The sequence below is a fragment of the Odocoileus virginianus genome, chromosome 33 (assembly GCF_023699985.2).
Source record: "Odocoileus virginianus isolate 20LAN1187 ecotype Illinois chromosome 33, Ovbor_1.2, whole genome shotgun sequence".
Lineage (NCBI taxonomy): Eukaryota > Metazoa > Chordata > Mammalia > Artiodactyla > Cervidae > Odocoileus > Odocoileus virginianus.
In genome coordinates this window covers 33,923,619-33,943,769 of record NC_069706.1, presented here as the reverse complement: position 1 = coordinate 33,943,769, position 20,151 = coordinate 33,923,619, and the positions used below count along the sequence as shown (strand labels likewise).

The 20,151-nt window shown below is 44.9% G+C and overlaps 1 protein-coding gene across 2 annotated transcripts in view; it reads left to right on the top strand.

Annotated features, from left to right (window-relative positions):
- The window catches only part of COL26A1 (collagen type XXVI alpha 1 chain), a 165,852-nt gene that overhangs the window by 62,254 nt on the left and 83,447 nt on the right, over window positions 1-20,151 (top strand). The window contains exon 3 of one of the 2 annotated variants that reach the window (XM_070460283.1): window positions 6,937-7,040. In XM_070460283.1, the coding sequence (XP_070316384.1) occupies window positions 6,937-7,040 (104 nt within the window). The remainder of the gene's footprint in view (window positions 1-6,936; window positions 7,041-20,151) is intronic. The other variant, XM_070460284.1, reaches the window with a different exon arrangement.

Genomic DNA, 20,151 nt, shown 5'->3' with positions numbered 1-20,151 from the left:
TTCTGTTTCTAGGTACATACCTTAGCGAAGTGGAAATTTGTCCACAAAGACTTGTATAAAAACACTCACAGCATGTTTATTCACCAACAGTGAACCTGGAAATAACCCCAAGTCCGTGAACAGGAGAACAGATACACTGTGGTATGTTTATATAATGAAGTATTATTTAGGAATACAAAGAAACAAAAGAGTGCTACCCTTAGCAATATAGATGAACCTCACAGACATTATGGTTGAGAGAAAGAATGCAGACAAACGAGCGCATGCTGTATGATTCCATTCATATGAAATTCTATAGCCGGCAAAGCTAATTGCTAGTGAGAAGTCAGAATGGTTATGCCTGAGGGCTAGAGAATCAAGTTGGAAGGGGTTTAAAAGGACTTTGGAGCAATAGGAATGTTGGTGTATACATAGGTTCAGAGTTCATTGAGCTAAACACTAGATTTATCTACAGATCATCCTTGACTTACAGTGGGGTTACATCACCATAAACCCATTGCAAGTTGAAAATACCTTAAGTCAAAAATGCATTAGATGCACCTAACCTATTGAACATTGTAGCTTTGCCTAGCCTACCTTAAACATGCTGAGGACACTTCCATTAGTCTACAGTTGGGCAAACTCACCTAACACAAAGCCTGTTTTATAATGAAATGTTGGCCATCTCATGTAATTTGTTACACAAGAGTGAGAAGGTGAAAAGTCAGAAGCAGCATGGGAGGGTACTCACCGTTAGCCTACCCCGCTGAAGGCACATTGGAGAACGATTGTAGCGCTGAACTAAGGTTAATTGTTGGATGATGGGGAAGCTACAGCGACAGGGTCGTCCATTCCTCTCTTCAGATGAGGCTCCAGAATAGCTTGGGAGAAGGCACCAGGTCATCAACACTTGATGGTTTAGCAGGTGGAGTGTTCTTGGGGAAGATACCAAGTTTTGACTATATGGCATGTTTCTTCTCTCCATTGTATATTTCTCTAAAGCAAGCAAGAACATCTTGTATCTGCCTGTCAGCTCTTGTGGACCTCCCGTAATTGACATGCATTTCTTCTAACATCCTCCCACCACTGCTGATGGCAGCAAACATCTCTGCCAGTTTCTTTGCTGTGAACTTTCCTGGTGCCCCAGGCATAACTTCTTCCTTTGCCTCAACTTCTCTCCCTCTTTCTTTCTCCAGTTTGAACAGCTCCTCATTGGAGGGTTCTTCACCCCCGGTACCAACAACGAATATCCTCTTCTTCAAATGTCCAATTCTAGGTGTTTCCCAAGCACTCATATCTCAGGACTGTTTCATCCACAATAGAATCTTGGTTAAAACCTTTGAACATGTTCACATATGTCTTAAAAACTCTCTGCAAAATGCAGTTCACTGTTCACTCATTGCTGTGTGACTTCTTCCCATGGGCAGCAATGGATGGTCTGGGTAGCATTTTTATGTTAAAACCTTTCCAAAACTCTCAGAGCGTTCGACCAGTTCCCGTTGCTTCAAGGGCCTGCACAGACATTTGGTGTCAAGAATATGGTTTGGACGTAGCTGTTGCGCCTTGGTCCTTGGGTGGAATAAGTGCACTTGTGTTCAGTGGCAGCTACACAACCTTGACATCAGGATGCCTGTCCTGATATGCTGTGGATGCCCCGGAGCCTTGTCTGAGATCAGCCGAATCTTGAATGGGATGTTGTTTTGCCTCCAATATTCTCTTGCCTGAGGGATATAACACTTCAAAAGCCAGGCTTCAAACAATGTTAATGTCATCCAGGCTTTCCTGTTATGGCCATAACAAACGGGAAGTGAGTGCCTGGCTCACATACTTGAATGTTCTGGGGTTCTCCCACTGGTAGATTAGGAAAAACTTTCATTCGAGCCCTGTAACATATCCACCCCCAAAGCAACCCTCCTCACCGTCTCTGAAAGCCTTGAATCCTGGCATTGTCCTGGTCTCCTGATGAATGTATGTTCGCTCCTGCACACACTTCCAGAACAAGCTCATTTCATCGACATTCAATATTTGTTCTGGCAAATATTTCTCATCCACAATTATCCTCTGCAGCTCTTCTTTAAAAGCTCTGGCACCTTCAGTATTGGCACTTGCTGCCTCACCGCTGACTTTCACATTATGAAAATCATGATGCCTTTTGAAGCGTTGGAACCAGCCATGACTTGGTATAAACATGTGTGTTACTTATAGGATCATGGGCATGCTTTTTTAGTGTATTGTAAGACGTCTTGCCTTAGCCTGGATTGTCAGTTGGCTAAGTGGTATGAGCTTCTGAACCTGGTCTTCCATCCACATGGCAAGATATTTTTCTTTCTTTCCTTTTTAAATATTCATTTGTTTATTTGGCTGCACCAGGTCTTAGTTGCATCATGCAGGATCTTTGATCTTTGTTGCTGCATGAGGAAACTAGTTGCCTGATTAGGGATGGAACCTGGGCTCCTTCTGTGGGAGCTTGGAGTCTTAGCCACAGTGGACCACCAGGGAAGTCCCTGTAAATTAAATTTTAATTTTAAAATAAGAAAACTAATCCATTGCAATGCGAGGAGTGAACTCAGTGCTTTCTTCCTTGGCACTTACCATCATGTGTGTTAGTGGTTCAGTTGTGTCTGACTCTTTGCGACCCCATGGACTGTAGCCTGCCAGGCTCTTCTGCCTGTGGAATTCTCCGGGCGAGAATACTGGAGCGAGTTGCCATTTCCTTCTCCAGGGGATCTTCCCTACCCAAGGATCGAACCCGGGTCTCCTGAATTGCAGGCAGATTCTTTACCATCTGAGCCACCAGGAAGCACCGTGCATAGGCACATATTCACACCTATGATCCAGAAGTTGTGCCGCCAGCTCTAGCACCGTGAGAGCTCTTGCAGCCTCCTTTATTCTTGTAATTCCAGTGCTTGGTAAACAGTGGGCACCCCGCATGAAAAGCCAAGCTCTGTACAGGGTGTGGGAATGCTGATAAGGGAGCCCATCCACTCTGGCCAAGACTGGGGGTGCTTCACAGGGCAGAGGATGTTGGCATCACCCCCTGAAGGCTCTTGGGGGCTTTTCTCTGCCGAGTACAGGAGGAAGGGCCAGTAGGCAGAGAAGCCTGCATGTGCAAAGGCCAGGAGGCAGGAAGAGCTGCTTGTTGTGTTGTGGTGGGAGGAGACTTGGCTGCTGGTTGTGCAGGGAGGGGAGGGGAGGACGCTAGGTGGGGCCTTATTCACTGACCTGGAGAGTGTGGTCTTTGGTCTATGGGAGCCGTGGAAAGTTTTGAGAGAGGTCAGCCACAAAACAGAATCATTTTAGAAAGATCAGTGGATCTGTGGACTGGACCCCAATGGAAGGCCTGGGAGTTCTTCATGGATGTAGGAGGGCAAAGTGGTGGGAGTAAGCCCATGGACACTTGCACCTGCCCTGGCCATTCAGGGGAGGGCGGAGGGTCTGAGCCCTGGCCTGCTGGGCTGGTGAAGCAGCGCCACCTACTGGCGGGCCCTGCTCCTGGACTTCACAGCCACCCAGATGCTTCTGGTCCCACAGGGGACACACCAGCCCATGGCCCTCGCTCGGAAAGAAGGGCAGAACAAGACCTTCTCTGGGGACTGAGCTCGCTTTCTGGTTCAGGGGCCACGTCTCAGTACCTTGGCCAGATGCAGAGAGGAACAGTGTGCCCTGGTACTGCATGCACACAAGTTAGTGTTTCTAGGTTCTGCCAGTTCTGCCTGGGTTTAGAATCTAGTTCCACCATCTTCTTGCAGTGTGACCCTGATAGAGTTACCGAAGCTCTCAGTAAATTAGGAATGGTGGTAGCACCCCCCTGTTAGGGTTGTCATGTGTCAGAACAGTGCTGACACATGGCAAGTACTCGAAGCTCTCATTGTATCTGCTATCACTTTGTCACCATCACCACTCAAGGCACAGAGTGAAGAGCCCTTGGAGGGCGCCTGGGCTGGAGGCCGAGGGGCAGCCTATGGCACAAGGGGCCTGGGGGCAGCCATGGCAGCTGGAGAAGGCCTGGCCCCCGGGGCTAAACAGCTCAGGCTCTCTCCTGGCCACAGGGGGGATGGCCAAAGGGTGCGGGCCAGGAGGAATGAGGTCAGGTCTGTATTTTACAAACCTAGCATCTACACACCCCTTTCTGCTCTCACACGTGCCCTTCCACTGAGCCTCACGCCCAGCATCCTGGTCCTCAGCGTGCAAAGCAGGAAACAGGCTCAGGAAGGTTCAGGAACATGTGCAATTCCCAGCGTGAATTAGGGTCAGGACCTTGAATTCTCAGCTGGTGTCCCCACCTCCCGGGGCTCCATCTACCCCATGGTGCTGTGGTTATGGGAGAGGTTCCGTCGCTTTCCCAGCCCCTCTTAGCCAGAGCAACAACCTGCCTTTAAGAATTAATTTTAGAACTGAGATTGGGATTGGCATGCAGGCGTGTGTGCCAAGTCACTTCGTGTCTGACTTTTTGAGACCCCATGGACTGTAGCTCACCAGGCTCCCCTGTCTGTGGGATTCTCCAGGCAAGAATACTGGAGTGGGTTGCCATGCCCTTCTCTGGGGGGATTGGCATATATACACTATTAATGTGTAAAATAGATAACTAGTGAGAACCGAGGGACTTCCCTGGCAGTTCAGTGGTTAAGACTCTGCACTTTCAATGCCAGGGACACGGTCAGGGAACTAAGATCCCGTATGCCATGCAGTGTGGCCAAAAAAAAAAAGGGGGGAGAACCAATTGTGTAGCCCAGGGAACTCTACTCAATGTTCTGTCCTGACCTAAATGGGAAGGAAATCCAAGGAAGAGGGGATGCATATTTACATAAGTATGGATCAGTGTGGCTGATTTCACTTTACTATACAGCAGGAACTAACACAACTTTGTAAAACAACTGTGGTGGTCGTTTAGTAGCTCAGTTGTGTCCGACTCTTGTGACCCCGTGGACTGAATGTAGCCTGCCAGGCTCCTCTGTCCGTGGGATTCTCCAGGCAAGAATACTGGAGTGGGTTGCCATTTCCTTCTCCAAGGGATCTTCCCGACCCAGGAATCAAACCCAGGTCTCCTGCATTGCAGGCAGATTCTTTACCTACTGAGCTATGAGGGAAGCCCCAAAGCAAGTATATACTCCAATTTTTAAAAAATGACATTTTAAATAGAAATTAAAGCATCTTCCTTTTCCTAGCTGGGCCTGTTTCTGGCTGGGAGATCTGCAGCAAGAAGCAGCTGTGAGCGTGTGAGTGTGCATGTGTGTGTGTGTGTGTGTGAGCATGTGAGTGAACGCGTGGGTGAGAAATGGTGTATGTTTCTTATCAGTTCAGTTCAGTCGCTCAGTCGTGTCTGACTCTTTGTGACCCCATGGACTGCAGCACGCTAGGCCTCCCTGTCCATCACCGACTCCCCGAGTCTGCTCAGACTCATGTCCACTGAGACGGTGATGCCATGTTGCTTATGCAGACAGTCTGTTTGGATTCCTTGGACCCAGGCTCACCCACCCCACTGTGTCTCCTCAGGTCCCTTGCTGTGAGGAGTGGTGACAATGTCTGGTCCTCTGCCCTCCCACCCCCCACCCCAGTGGCCTATGCCAGCTGCTTCCTGAGATCTTCCTGCCATGGATCTGAGAGTCCCCAAGGCCTGGGTTTGCCCCTGGGCACCACTCTCTGCAGACTCTCGTCCCCTCACTTCGAAGGTTCCAGCCCCCGGCTGCGCTGCGCCCTGCCAACCCTTCCTCCTCCCCCATCCCCAGCTTAGAGCTCCAGGGGGAAGTGGCTTTGCTGGAATGTTTACGAAACACAAGGGAGAGGATTTTTTTTTTTTAAAGAAAAATTAGTGTAACAGGATTTTTCAGATTTAGCACACTATTTCTGAAATTCAAAACATGACTTATGTGTTTTCCTGTCAACAGTGCGCCTAAAAACATCACGCCTGCTGCTCTCAATTAATTCATAATTTTCCCATTCATGATTAAGTTGCTTGGTGTCAGCAGATGCAAGTTCTGTGAAGTCATGCAGTTTTGCTTTCAAGAGGAAGCTGTGCAGACTTGATTAAGCAGTCATGGAAATTGAATAATAAAGCTGGATTTTTGCCCCTTGTGAAAATCAATCATATGTATGTTTTCCTTTTTTAAACTATAGTTGATTTCCAATGTGTAAATTACAATATGTTAGTTTCAGGTGTATAGTAAAGTGATTCAGTTTTATATGTGTGTGTGTGTGCTCAGGCGTGTCTGACTCTGCGATCCCATTGTAGCCCGCCAGGCTTCTTTGTCCATAGGATTTCCCAGGCAGGAATACTGGAGTGGATTGCCATTTCCTGCTCTGTGGGATCTTCCCAACCCAGGGATTGAACCTCCGTCTCCTGTGTCTCCTGCATTACCGCTGTGCCACTGGGAAGCCTGTACATGTATTCTTTTCCAGATTCTTTTCCCTTAGAAGTTATTACAAAATACTGAGTGTAGTTCCCTGTTGGAACCACAGTAGCTACAACAGTAGCTCCTTGTTGGTTATCTATTTTATTTGTAGTCGTGTGTATCTTTTAATCCTAAACTCCTAATTTATCCCTCCATCCCCTTTGCGTGTGTGTATGTGTGTTAGTTGCTTTGTCATGTCCAACTCTTTGTGACCCCATGGACTGTAGCCCACCAGGTTCCTCTGTCCATAGGGTTCTCCAGGCAAGAATACTGGCATGGGTTGCCAGATCCTTCTCCAGGGGATCTTCCTGTCCCAGGGATCGAAGCTGGGTCTCCCACATTTCAGGCAGATTCCTTACCGTCTGAGCCAACCATAAATTTAGTTTCTATGCGTGTGGGTCTGTTTCTGTTTTATAAATAAGTTCATTTTTTTTAGATTCCATATAAAAGTGATATCATATGATATTTGTGTTTCTGTATCTGGCTGGGCTGGGTGGTCTCTGCAGCAGTGGGGTCTGCGGTGGCGGAGAGGGGCCCTCACACTGTCCTGATGCTGCCCTTGTGTTAGTTACAGGACTCTGATCAGACCCACGTACAGAGTGTCCTACCGCACGGTGACGGCGCTGGAATGGAGGTGCTGCCCTGGCTTTACCGGGAGCAACTGTGATGAGGGTGAGTCTCTGGGGAAAATTTGGGTTTGGAGAAAATAAAATCAATAAAAATTCTGGGATGCCAGAAGACTTTGACTACATGGGCTAAAATGATCGATGTTGATGAAGGAGCTATATGCTTGTGAACATGTAAATTTTCATATTATCCAGCTAAATGTACTGAATTGTCATTTACCTGTAACTGTGTTTATCATTTTATTAATTTTAAATAAGGGAGTCGGGGGATGGCTGCTGGCCAGGCTGATTCTCAGAGTCTCTGGATGCTCCTCTCCCGCCTGCCCTCGTTTGGGGAGGAGTTCCTCTCTTTTTCACATTCTTTCTTTCTCCCAGGCATCTCTGAACTAAACGCTCGGGACCGGCCAGCTGGGGTGAGCCTGACACCCTGCCTGGGGGGCACCAATGTAGGGTCCATGTGTGCACTGCTCGGGCCAGGCCTGGAGGAGAATTGTAAGCCCCAGCCTGGGGAGGAAATTCAATGCACAGCCTATTTCTTCTGCTCTGGCTCTGACTCACGCAGCAGCTGGGGCAGGCAGGGCTGGGTATGTGTTCTGAGTAAATGCAGATGAGGGCATGTGAGCCGTGAAGCCGCACCTGTTGTAGAAGAAGGCAGATGGACCTAGTAGGTGGAAGGAGCAGGAGGGCCTCACCCCACCGACCCCTCTGCCCGGCCGGTGCTCAGGGGAGGGCGGGGCCCAGGGCCAGGTGTCCCTTCCGAGCCCCGGGCCCTGGGCTCAGTCTGGCTCTGGAGCCCGAAGGGGCCAGACAGCAGCGCTCAGGCGGGAATCAAAGCGGGTGACAGAGCCCACTGCCACGCCGCTCACGTACAGCGAAGGTTGGGTCCAGCCTGATGAACAGGTTTGCAGCTCACCCGGTTCTCCAGAAGAGCTAGGCTGTCCCCCGGCTCAGGGGTCGGTTTTATATTTGGAAACAGTAGCTGTCCTCAACCATGACTTTCTGACAACACGATCCTCCCTTGTCTTTTTTTTTATTCCCTGACTTACTGATTTTAGTTTTGTGTGTGTATGCACCGTCACTCCAGTCGTGTCTGGCTCTTTGTGACCCCATGCACTGTAGCCCGCCAGGCTCCTCTGTCCCTGGGGATTCTCCAGGGCAAGAATACTGGAGTGGATGGCCATGCCCTCCTCCAGGGGATATTCCTGGCCCAGGGATTGAACCCGAGTCTCTTGTGTCTCTCTCATTGTAGGTGGATTCTTTACCCACTGAACCACCGGGAAGCCTGATTTTAGTTATATGTATGTTAAAATACTATTTGTTGTTGTTTAGTCACTAAGTCCTGTCCGACTCTCTGTGACCTCATGGACTGTAGCTTGCCAAGTTGCTCTGTCTCTTGCACTGGCAAGCGGGTTCTTTACCACCAAGCCACCTGGGAAGCCCAAGTTAGATCCTACAGAATAATAAAACAAAACCCTTGGGCTTTTCCTCTCTACTGAGAAATCCTTTACATCTCTACAGTTTTGTACAAGTTAACATCCAACTTCACAGAACCTGAGCTATAACCTGTGGTAAATGGCAAGGAAACAAAGTGACCTCCCAGGATGACCCGTGGCCCTGAAGTGGCTCCATGACATTGGAAGGTTGGGCCAGCACCTTTTGGGCCCACGCGCATGTTTTGGGTAATTTTGCAGACTGCACAAACGAAGCACAACATTTGGCAAGCAGCAGCAGGCCAGGGGTGTGTGAGGGTCAAGCTTTGTTCTCAGGGAGGTTCTGCCCACCAGGACAGCAGTAGGTTCAAGCAGGGCCAGGGGCCCCCCCTTCCTGGGAGAGGAGATGGGGTGACTCTGACCTGGGCAAATGCCCCCAGAGGCGCCTGCCCTTGAGAGCGCGTGGCACCTCCCCTCCGGAAGAAAGATCATCCCTGGTCAACCACACCGATGTGGGTTATCAGCACACTCACCAGAAACATCTGGGCATCCTGAGCTAATTAGTAAGAGGTGCTGGCACCTTGCGAGACACTCTCAGCCTCAGAGCCTCTGCCAGAGCTCTGGAAGGATCTTCCAAACTTGCCCACCTCGATGAGGACGTGTGTGCATCTTAGGGCTTGGGATGAGGCTTGCCTCTTTCAGGGAGACTTGGGGTTGAGCAGTTCCTCTCCATCTGTGAGTGTGAGGGTCCTGGGAACCCTATGGGCTTCAGGGACTCCTGGGAGCAGGGCGCCCCCGGCTGAGGTTGGGACTGGCTCCTGGAAGCCCTGGTAATGACTTCACATTCCCAAGGAGGAACCCATAATGACCGAAGGCAAAGCCAGGGCGGTGTCTGTGACTTCAGACACATTCCTGAGATGGTTGTGGAGGGGCCTGGACCGTGACCTCCCCCTCGGCTCCCAGGCCGACCTCTCTGGAAAGCCCGCAGGTCAGAGGGGCCCTCCTCCCTGGTTTCGCTTTGCCTCAGATGAGATTCCCCAGGAGGAGCATCTTTTTTTCTGACGCGTCTGGCCTTCCTTCCAAGCTGTCGGGTCTCTGGTTTTACGACTTGGGCTGGGATTGCCTGGGGGTAGCTGGCTCCCGCCTCCCTGAAGGCCTGCCTCTGGACCTGTTTCCCTCCCCTCGGTCTCCGCTTCTATTTCCTCCCTGGATGCTCCAGGAGTGCTGGCCCAAGGCTTGGGAATGCTCTCCTTCATAGACGTGTCTCCTACATCGCAGGCGGATTCTTTACCGACTGAACCACCAGGGAAGCCTCATGTCTATATACCGTCGATCCTAATTATTTAAAAATATATTTTTATTTAATTATTTGCCTGTGCCAGATCTTAGTTTCATCTTGTGGGATCTTTAGTTGGAGCATGCAGACTCTCACTTGTGGCATGTGGGATCTAGTTCCCTTGCCAAGAATTGAACCCAGGCCCCCTTCTTTGGGAGCATGGAGCCTTAGCCACCCGGACCACCAGGGAACTCCCCCATCCTAATTATTTGACGAGTCTGCATTTGTGAATCTTACTAAAATTTACTTGTAACCCAAATTAATACCTGAAGCACTTTTGTGGCCATTCAGAGCTGTGTGCAGAGCGATAAAAAATTTGAGTCGCCTCACGTGTGTTCCCATGTTAGGAGGTTGAACCAGATGGCTCCCTGCTTCTTGGTTTCAGTTCTCATGTAAACAAGCATCCTTTTCACCGCCTGTTTAGTGCCGTGTTTTTCACATTTTTGTGCCTTTCTTTTTTGGCTGGAGGGGAGTGATATTCTTGTCTAAAATGTCCCCAAGCATAGTGGGCCAATGTTCTTAGTGCAAAAAGACTCTGATGTGACTTTCTGAGAAAATAACATGTGTTAAGTAAGCTTTGTTTGGCATGAGTTATAGTGCTGCTATTGGCTGTGGGTTAAATGTTAATGAATCTCTAATGTAGATTCAATAAGATGTCTTTAGATGGAAGCCCACATAAAACAAGCTTATGTATTGATCGTATTGATCCATTGATGAACATGTTGTGACCTGATACTCACAGGAATCTAATCCTGTATTTCCCCCACAAGCGATGGTTCAGTAGTCTCCGATTCAGGATTCCCTGGGGACTTGATGAAATGTGGCTACCCTGAATAAGGAGAATTAACTGTAATATCTGCATCTATTTAGAAATATTTTTTCTTATTGCACAAGCAAGTACGTACTGGGTATAGAAAAGTGAAAACATCCAGAATTTTACCTCTCAAGGTGACCCCCAGTCTCACTTTGAAGAAAAGCCTCCAGACCCTTTATTTTGCTGGGGAAGGGCTGCACTGGGTCTTTGCTGTGGCATGCAGGCTTTCTCTTTGTGGCATACAGGTTTCTCTTATTGCAGAGCGGGGCTCTCTAGTTGTGGTGTGGGCTTAGTTGCCCAGAGGCTTGTGAGATTTTAGTTCCCTGACCAGGGGAACACCCTGGGTCCCGCACCCCCTGCATTGGAAGGCGAATCTCAACCACTGGACTGCCAGAGTAGTTCCACAGACCTTTTTCTGTGCTTTCGTGTCTGTTATACTCTGCACACCATTCGATAACTTTTTTTTTTCACATCGGTTGTCATGAACATGTCTCTTTGTCAATAGATTGCTTTCTCTATTATCATTTTCAATGGCTGCGGAATTTGGATACACACTTTATTAACTAACCCCCTACTAGAAAATATTTAACTTGTTTCCATTTAAAAATTTTTCATAATCTTGCTGCAAGCATCTCTCTCTGACTGATGTAAAAGTTACATATACCAGCGGATGCCCATTTTAAGTGTACAATTTGATGAATTTTGATACATGCATATATCACCTCACAGAAAATCCCCACCCCTTAACAACCTCTGTTCTTATTTCTAACATCGTAGCTCAGTTTTATCCACGCTTGAACTTCATGTAAAAGGAGTCATACAGTATATACTCCTTTGTGCATGCTTTCTTTCACTTAGGATAATGTTTTAGAGATTTATTCATGTCCTTATATATGTATCAGTAGTTTCTTTGTTACTGAGGATTGTTCCATTGTATGCGTGTGTATGTGCTAAGTTGCTTCAGTTGTGTCTGACTCTGCGACCCTGTGAACGGGAGCCCGATGGGCAAGAATACTGGAATGGGTTGCCATTCCCTTCTCCAGGGTACCTTTCTGACCCAGGAGTTGAACCCACATCTCTTATGTCTCCTGCACTGGCAGGCAGATTCCTTACTACTACTGCCACCTGGGAAGCCCATCCAATTGTAAAAATAACCGGTTTTATTCACCCATTTTCCTGTGAATAGATATTTGAGTTGTTTATAGTTTTTGCCTTTATGAAGAAAGCTTCTGTGAACAGTCTTGTTTATGTCTTTCTATCAACATTTTTATTGTTTTTATTTCCCTTGGGTAGATCGCTAGAAGTGGAATTGCTAGGTTGTGATGTATGCTTAACTTTTTAAGAGTCAAACTGTTTTCTAAAGTGGTTTTACCATGTTACACTCTTATCAGCAAAGTATGTTCTAATTGCTCCACATCCTTGTCAACAGTTGGTGGTGTCAGTGTTTAATTTTAGCCATTCTAGTGGGTGTGAAGCGAGGCTTCCCCAGTAGCTCAGCTGGTAAAGAATCCACCTACAATGCAGGAGACCCTGGTTCTATTCCTGAGTTGGGAAGATCCCCTGGAGAATGGATAGGCTACCCACTCCAGTATTCTTGGGCTTCCCTGGAGGCCCAGATGGTAAATCCGTCTGCAATGCAGGAGACCTGGGTTTGATCCCTGGGTTGGGAAGATCTCCTGGAGGAGGGCAGGGCAACCCACTCCAGTATTCCTGCCTGGAGTATCCCGTGGACAGAGGAGCCTGGCGGGCTACAGTCCATGAGTTCACACAGAGTCAGACATGACTGAAGCGACTAAGCAGCAGCAGCAATGGGTATGAAATGCTTTCTAATTTGCCCTTGCCTGTTGACTTACGATGTTGCGCATCTTTCTGTATGCCTATCTGAGTGCTTACTAACCATTCTTAGATCTTTTTCTGTGTCTGTTCAAGACTTTTGCTCATTTTTGAATTGTTTAACGATAATAATAAAACCAGCCGAACTGTTTCCAAAGAAGGGTTAACACATTGTACTCCTACAAGCAGAGTGTGTTCCAGCTGTCCCCCATTCTCACCAGCATTTGGTGGTGGTAGTTTTTTTAGCTTGAACTGTTCTAGTAAGGATGGAATGATATGTAATTCTAGTTTTCTTATTTTTTAAGTCTGTTTTGACCACTCTAGTTCTTTTGCATTTCCATAAAAATTTTACAGTCCATTTATTAATGTCTACAAAAATGCCTACTGGGTTGAGATTAGGATTGTGATGAATTTGCATACCCAATTTGGGGAGAATGGATCTCTTACTGGTGAATCTTCTGTTTCATGAACATGATATTGCTCTGCATTTATATAAGGCTTTAATTTTTCTCAGCAATATTTTGTAGTTTTCACAGTAGATGGCTTTCTTATCTTTTATTAGATGTATTTATAAGTAGTTCTTTTTTTTGGTGCTTCTAAAAAATGGGATTAAAGTTTTGATGTTATAATTATTTTGCTGATAGTATATAGAAATATATTTTATTTTTGATGATTGACTTTGTGTCTGAAACCCATGCTAAATCCATTTTATAATTCTTACATATTGATTAGCTTATATATTGATTATAGCTTATATACTGATTTGTTTGGATTTTCTACATAAACTCTCATGTCTTCTGTGACTAAAAACATTTTTGCTTTTTCTTTTCAAATATTTTGCTTTTAATTCCTTTTTCTTACCTTATTGGACCAACTAGAACGTCTAGTAAAATGTTTAATAGAAGTTGTGAGGACAGGTTTACTTGTTCCTGATCATAGGAGCGAAGTTCTCAATATTTAAAAATTTATTATTAAATATGTTATTAGCAGTAGGTTTTCTATGTATTGGAGAAGGAAATGGCAACATACTCTAGTATTCTTGCCTGGAGAGTTCCGTGGATGGAGGAGGCTGGCGGGCTATCCATGGGGTCACAAAGAGTTGGACACGACTGAGCGACTAACACTTTCTATGTGTGCTATTTATCATATGAGGGCAGTCACTTCCAAGTTGGTTGAGAGTATTCATCAGGAATAGGAATAGGTGCTAAATCTTATCAAATGCTTTTTCTGCATCTGTATTCAGGTGATAATATTTTTATCCTTTGTTATATTAATGCAGCACATTGATTAATTTGGAATACTAAACCAATCTTTTGTTCCTGGGAGTAGCCTTATTATTACTGGAATGAACTTCATTTGGATACTTTATTCTTTTTTATATTTCCATATTTGATGTCTATCTGTAGTTTCCTTCTACTATGTATCAATTTTTAATTATGAGGGTTAAGCTGTTCTCATAAAAAGAATTGGGAAATTTTCCCTCCTCTGTTTTCTGAAAACTCTTTTTTTTTGAAGATCGTATTGCTTTTTCAAGTGTTTAATTAAACTTTGAATTCACAGGGAAACCATCTGGACCTGTAGTTTTATTTGTGGGGAAATTTTTGATAACAAATTCATTCTCTTTCATCTATATAGGGCCACACATGTTTTCTATTTCTTATGTTAATAATTATTTGCACATTTTAAGTCAACTTTATAGAAGTGTAATTTACATACAACTCATTATATGTATTTAATTTACATACACCAGAAGTATACAGTTCAATAACTTTTGACCCCCACGAATGAATAATTATGTATATAATTCTCTTTTCTCTGGTATTCCACCCACCAAATTTGCCTTAGCCTGGCTGTACTCTGATTTCTCTTTCTTCAGTTCAGACAGATTGCTGTGTGCTACTTGTTAACCACCATCATGTGCTCCAGTCCAGAAAGTGCTTGCAGGAATCACCTTGTTTATTTTCCTTCTCTCAGGAATCACTGCTCCACATGGTTCCATGTCTGTGAACATTTGTTTCATAAATTTCGTCTCATTTTCTAGTTGTTTATGATGGGAGGGCAAGTTCAATATGACTTAGTCTATCATGACTGGAATCAGAAGTTGCATATTTTCCTTTACTGGCTTTTAGTTATAGTTCTCCGTATGATATACTAGTGCTCCAAAGGGTTACAATCTGTATCCTTAACTTATCATAGCAAACTTAGCATAAATATGGGACTATTGCATGTACAATGAAAGAAAATTTTAACAGTTCATTTATCTACTCCTTCCATTCTTTGTGTTATTGTTGTCATATGCTTTAAATATGAATGTGTTAGAAATTTTACAATTCAACATTATACTTTTTGCATTAACAGTCAGATTACTATTTAAGAAATGAAGAGAAGGAAAAACAGTCTTCCCTTTATGCTGTAGTTATCATTTTCCAATGATCTTTATTTCTTCCTGAAGCTCTGAGCTTTCTTCTAGAATCCTTTTTCCTCAGTGCCAAGAAGTTCTTTCAGCAATTCTTATAGTACAGATCTACTTGTGGTGAATTCTCTGAACTCAAAAAAATGTTTTAGTATCTATTTTGTGTTAATGTTTATCTATCATCTATCTGTCTATAAATCTATAGATATTTGTATCTATAGAAACATACATTTGGTGTTGTTTGGTTGCTAAGCAATGTTTGATTCTTCATGACCCCATAGACTGTAGCATGCCAGGCTCCTCTGTCCTCCGTTACCTCCCAGAGTTTGCTCAAATTCATGTCCATTGAATCAGTGACTTAACATAAAATTTACCATTTCAGACATTTTAAAGCATACGATTCAGTGGTATTAAATATGTTCACAGTGTTTTGCAACCATAATGCTATCTAATTCCAGAATTTTTTATCACCCCAAAGGGAAACCCTACACCCATTAAGCAGTCATTCCTCATTCTCTCCTTCCCTTAGTGCTTGGCAACCACAAATCTGCTTCCTGTCTCTACTGCTTTACCTATTCTAGATATTTCATATAAATGGAATCATTCAATATGAGGCCTTTGTGTCTGGCTTCTTTTACTTTACATAATGTTTTGAAGCTTCATCCAAGTTGTGGCATGTATCTGAATAATGAATAATATTCCATTAGCTGGATACACTGCTTTTGTTTATTCATTCATCAGTTGATGGACAATTTGGGTTGTTTCCACCTTTCGACTATTGTGATTAGTGCTGCTATGCACATTCACGTACAAGTTTTTGTTTGAACACCTGTTTTCGATTCTTTTTGATATATACTTAGGATTGGGGTTTCTGAGTCATATGGTAATTTTCTGTTTAACTAGCTGAGGGACTGCAAGACTGTGTTCATAGTGGCTGCACCATTTCACATTTCCACCTGCAATGTACAAGGGCTGTAGTTTCTCCACATTATCTGCGATACTTCACTTTCCATTAATTTTTTGAATATTTTTATTGAGTTTATAATTGTGGATTGATCTTTTTTTCTTTCAGTGATTTTAAACAGCTTGGTCATTCTATTGTCTTCTTGCATCCATTATTTCAGGTGAGAAGTCTGCTGTCATCATGTTTCCCCACTAAGAATGTTTCCTTTTTTTCCTTTGGTCGTATTCAAGAGTTTTCTTCATCTTTGCCTTTCAGCAGTTTGACTATGATGTTACCAAGTGAGATCTTAAAAGTCTTGCTTGGGTTTCTTTGAACATCTTGGATCTGTAAGTCCGTGTTTTTGACCAAATTTGGAAAATTTTTGTCCATTATTTCTTCAAATGTATTTTTCTGCCTTATTCTCTCCCCTCCTCTTAAGATTCCATTTGCATCCATGTTAGATTGTTTGAGACTGTCATTGAGGATCTGTGTTCTTTCCCCTCTTTTCTTCAGGTTGGATAATTTCTACTGATCTGTCGTCAAGTTCATTGACTCTTTCTTATGACTTTACAAGCTTCTGTTAAGCCCTCCAGTGAAATTTTCACTTCAGATATTATGCTTTTCAGTTCTGAAATTTCCATGTGGGTATATATGTGTGGTTTTTTGTTTTGCTTATATTTCCCTGATAAGCTTTCCCCATCTGTTCACTCATTATGACCATAATTTATTTTTGTATCCAAGGATGTGTATGTAATAGCTGCTTTTAAGTCCTTGTCTTCTATTTCCAACATCTGGGTCATCTTATGGTTTGTTTGTATTGACACTTGTGACTTGGGTAGCGTTTACTTCTTTCTCTATCTCTCTCTCTCTCATTTCCCTTCCTTCCTTCCATGTTAATAGCTTTTGCTTGTCTCTGGACACTTTGAAAAATATATTTCAGAGATTCAGATTTTTTTGGGAGAGTGTTGACTTCTGTGTAGCAAACCGTTAAATCACTGTACATTTGTGAAGGCTTGGTTTTCTTTATTGGGGTGGATATGTAAATCAGACTTGGGATACAGCTTTTTCACCTAAGGTGTAGCCTTTCTGTGGTTTCAAAGGCAAGCTATAATACCTAACTAAGGTTTTTATTAAGCCCCCTAACTTGGAGAGACTCAAGCTCTAGATCACCTTCCTTTTATTAGACAGCAGCTGATAAATCTGCTCAGCTTTTGTAGCTTTCCCGCTGTTGTTTTCTGCTAAGCTCATTGGAATCTCCCCTACACATGCACAGTTCAGGGGTCAGCCAAGGATTTCAGGGTAGTTTGTACACAGAGTTTAAGGCTCTCAGCTCCGTGTTGTTCTTCTCTAATTAGATTTCTTACCCCAGTTTCCAGGTTCTCTGGCAGCCTTAAGACTCAACAACTGCAGTTTTTGATTTGCATTCTGGCCACCCTGCATTGCCTGAACTGGGATATGACCTTGAGGGAAAAACTATGTAATGTGGTATTCACTCAGTGCTGTTCTCTTGTTTGCAAGTTTTGGATTCCCACCAGTTTCTGCTGGCTTTTTGTTATTCTTTAGTGCCTCCAAATAGTTGTTTAAAATTTTTATCTAGAGTGTGTTATTTTTATCTTAAGTGGAATTAGTCTGACACAAGCTACTCCATCCGGCTGGCACTCGAACTTTGTGACCATCTTTTTAGTTAGATCTTTGTCCATATCTTTAGTGATTTCCTTAGAATAAACTCCTAAGCAGAATTATTGGGTCAAGGAGCATGTATACCACATCAAGGTTTATGAATCATACTGCCAAACAAGTCCCTAGAAAGATTGCTTATTACAGTGTTGTGGACAGGTTGAGAAATTCTGGAGGGTCGAGTGTTGTCATGACTAACTTCCCATTGTGGTCCCTGACACAGTGCTGATACTTAGTATCTGTAAAGGCTGTTGACCAGCTTTGTACCTGGAATATGATTGCTGCCAGTGCTGACCAAAGGAGTCGGCTGTAATCTTGGGACAGAGGACCATTACTTCATCACTAGAGGTGCATTTAAAAGTGTTCCTTTAGCCACCTTCTGCCAACAGATATCATGTCAGTGTTCCTCGCGTCTGAAATTTTATACTTTCAGAAGGCCTTTCAGTCACGTTATTTTATATTTCCACAATACAGATGCTGCTACAGACCATCTGTGTCTAACCCCCAGATGTATATGTTGAAATCTATTCCTCAAGATAATTAGGGGCCTTTGGAAGGTAATTGAGAGAAGCCTGGTGGGCTTTGGTCTATAAGGTTGCAGAGAGTCAGACACCACTGAAGCAACCTAGCATGGGAGGTAATTAGGTCATGAAGGTAGAGCCCTTATGAATGGGATTGTTGTTGGTTGTTGTTGAGTTGCTAAGTTGTGTCTGACTCTTTTGCAACCCCACAGACTGTAGCTCACCAGGCTCCTCTGTCCATGGGATTTCCCAAGCAAGAATACTGGAGTGGGTTGCCATTTCCTTCTCTATGGGATCTTCCTGACCCAGGGATCGAACCCATGTCTCCTGCATTGGCAGGAGGATTCTTTACTGCTGAGCCACCTGGGAAGCCCTGTGAATGGGATTAGTGACCTTATAAGAGACTCCAGAGAGCTCCCTCACCCTTTCTGCCATGTGAGGACACATGAAGAAGACAGATGCCTGTGAACCAGGAACTTGGCCAAGGTCATCCAGCTGAGAAATTGCTGATACAGAGCTGAAACCTGAATCTCGTGCTCCTAATTAAATGCTCCTTACTCTAAATTACCCGCAACCTTTAAGGTATTGGGAAATCCCACTCAAAGCTTCCCCAGCACAAAGGACAGATCAACTGGACTCTCACCTGGCTCCTTCATGCAATACCTGCTGTGGTCTGGTCCCTGGTGTTTTAGAGGCAAGATCTCATGTTGCTTTGGTGTCATAGAGGAGCTTTGCCACAAACTCATCAGGAGATGATAAGTTTAATTCAACCAGGGAATGCTTCCTGTGTGTGGTGGTGTGTGTGTGTGTGTGTGTGCGTGCACATGCGTGCTGGAGTCCTGGCCAGGACAGGAAATGAATCCTCTGGGCCTCCATATGGGCAAGGGCAGGCCCGGGGCGAGGTAGCTCAGCTAGTGCATCCAAGCACTGAACTGATTGATTTGAGTCCAAGACGATGCTGACATTTCACCTCTGGCTAGAGCTCTGTGTATGAGTGTGTTTGTGTTTTAAATGGCTGAGTGTTCAAAGCCAGAAGGAGTTCTCCTGGGAGAAGGCTGTAGCCTCCTGGCTAATCTGCAGAGCTCAGCATTTTAGGGAAATGATTCTTAGTGAATCTGATGATGTTTCCAAGACTTGCTACCATGGCTGCCATTAAAGGGAGGGGGACAAGCCATACATTCAAATTAGCCTGGAGGTTCTAGACACTGTGCAAGATGCTTGGGTCACATTGACGAAAAGGAGACCTCAGGAGCTCCTAAATGGAGGGGGCAGGAGTATGTTGGAGGGTGCCGGGGATAGAGGTGTGAGCAGATCATCATAATACTGCCAAGTAAAGGGCTTTGCTAAAGGCGTGTTAGGGACTTCCCTGGTGGCTCAGTGGTAAAGAATCCGTCTGCAGATATAGGAGACATGGGTTAAATCCCTGGGTTGGGAAGATCCCCTGGAGGAGGAAAGGGCAACCCACTCCAGTATTCTTGCCTGGGAAATCCCATGGACAGAGGAGCCTGGTGGACTACAGTCCATGGGGGGTCACAAAAGAGTGGGCCACGACTAAAGAACAACAGCAAAAGGCAAGTTAGAGGTGCTGTGTGACCCCCAGAGGGTAGAGATTGGGGAGGGGGTCTTCCTCCAGCTCACGACCTCACCCTCTATGTCCAGCTCAGCTCACTTTCTCAGATCTACACTCCGCTGAGCATCCCCTTGCCCTCATAAGCTCCATCCTTCTCACCCACTGGTTTCTTCCCATCAGCACGTGAAGCATCTCTCATCTTTGAGAAAACAGTCTTACTGAATCTGCGTCACCCTTTAGCCACAGTCCCGTTTTGGGCTTCCTTTCTTGGCCAAGCCTTTTGGGAGAACTACCTTCCCATCCTCAGCTTCCTTGCTTCCAGGGTCTTCTGGCAACTTGCAAGGTAAAGCCTTAGCCCCACTTACCACTCAGAGGGTCTTTTCACCATCCACTGGCCAAGAACTGGAACACAATACATTTCTCGAATGAATGAATGAAAGATTAGAAAGGCAGTTTTCACAGGTGTGTGATAAGAGGTTCAGATGATGGATGGCTGATTCTCCCCATTGTAGAGACGAGTAACTGAGGCTTAGAGAAATGTTATTATCTATGTGAGGCCTTGCTGAAGCCCATGGGGGAGCAGGAGACCAAGTGATGGGAAGAAGAAAGGGCCACTGCTT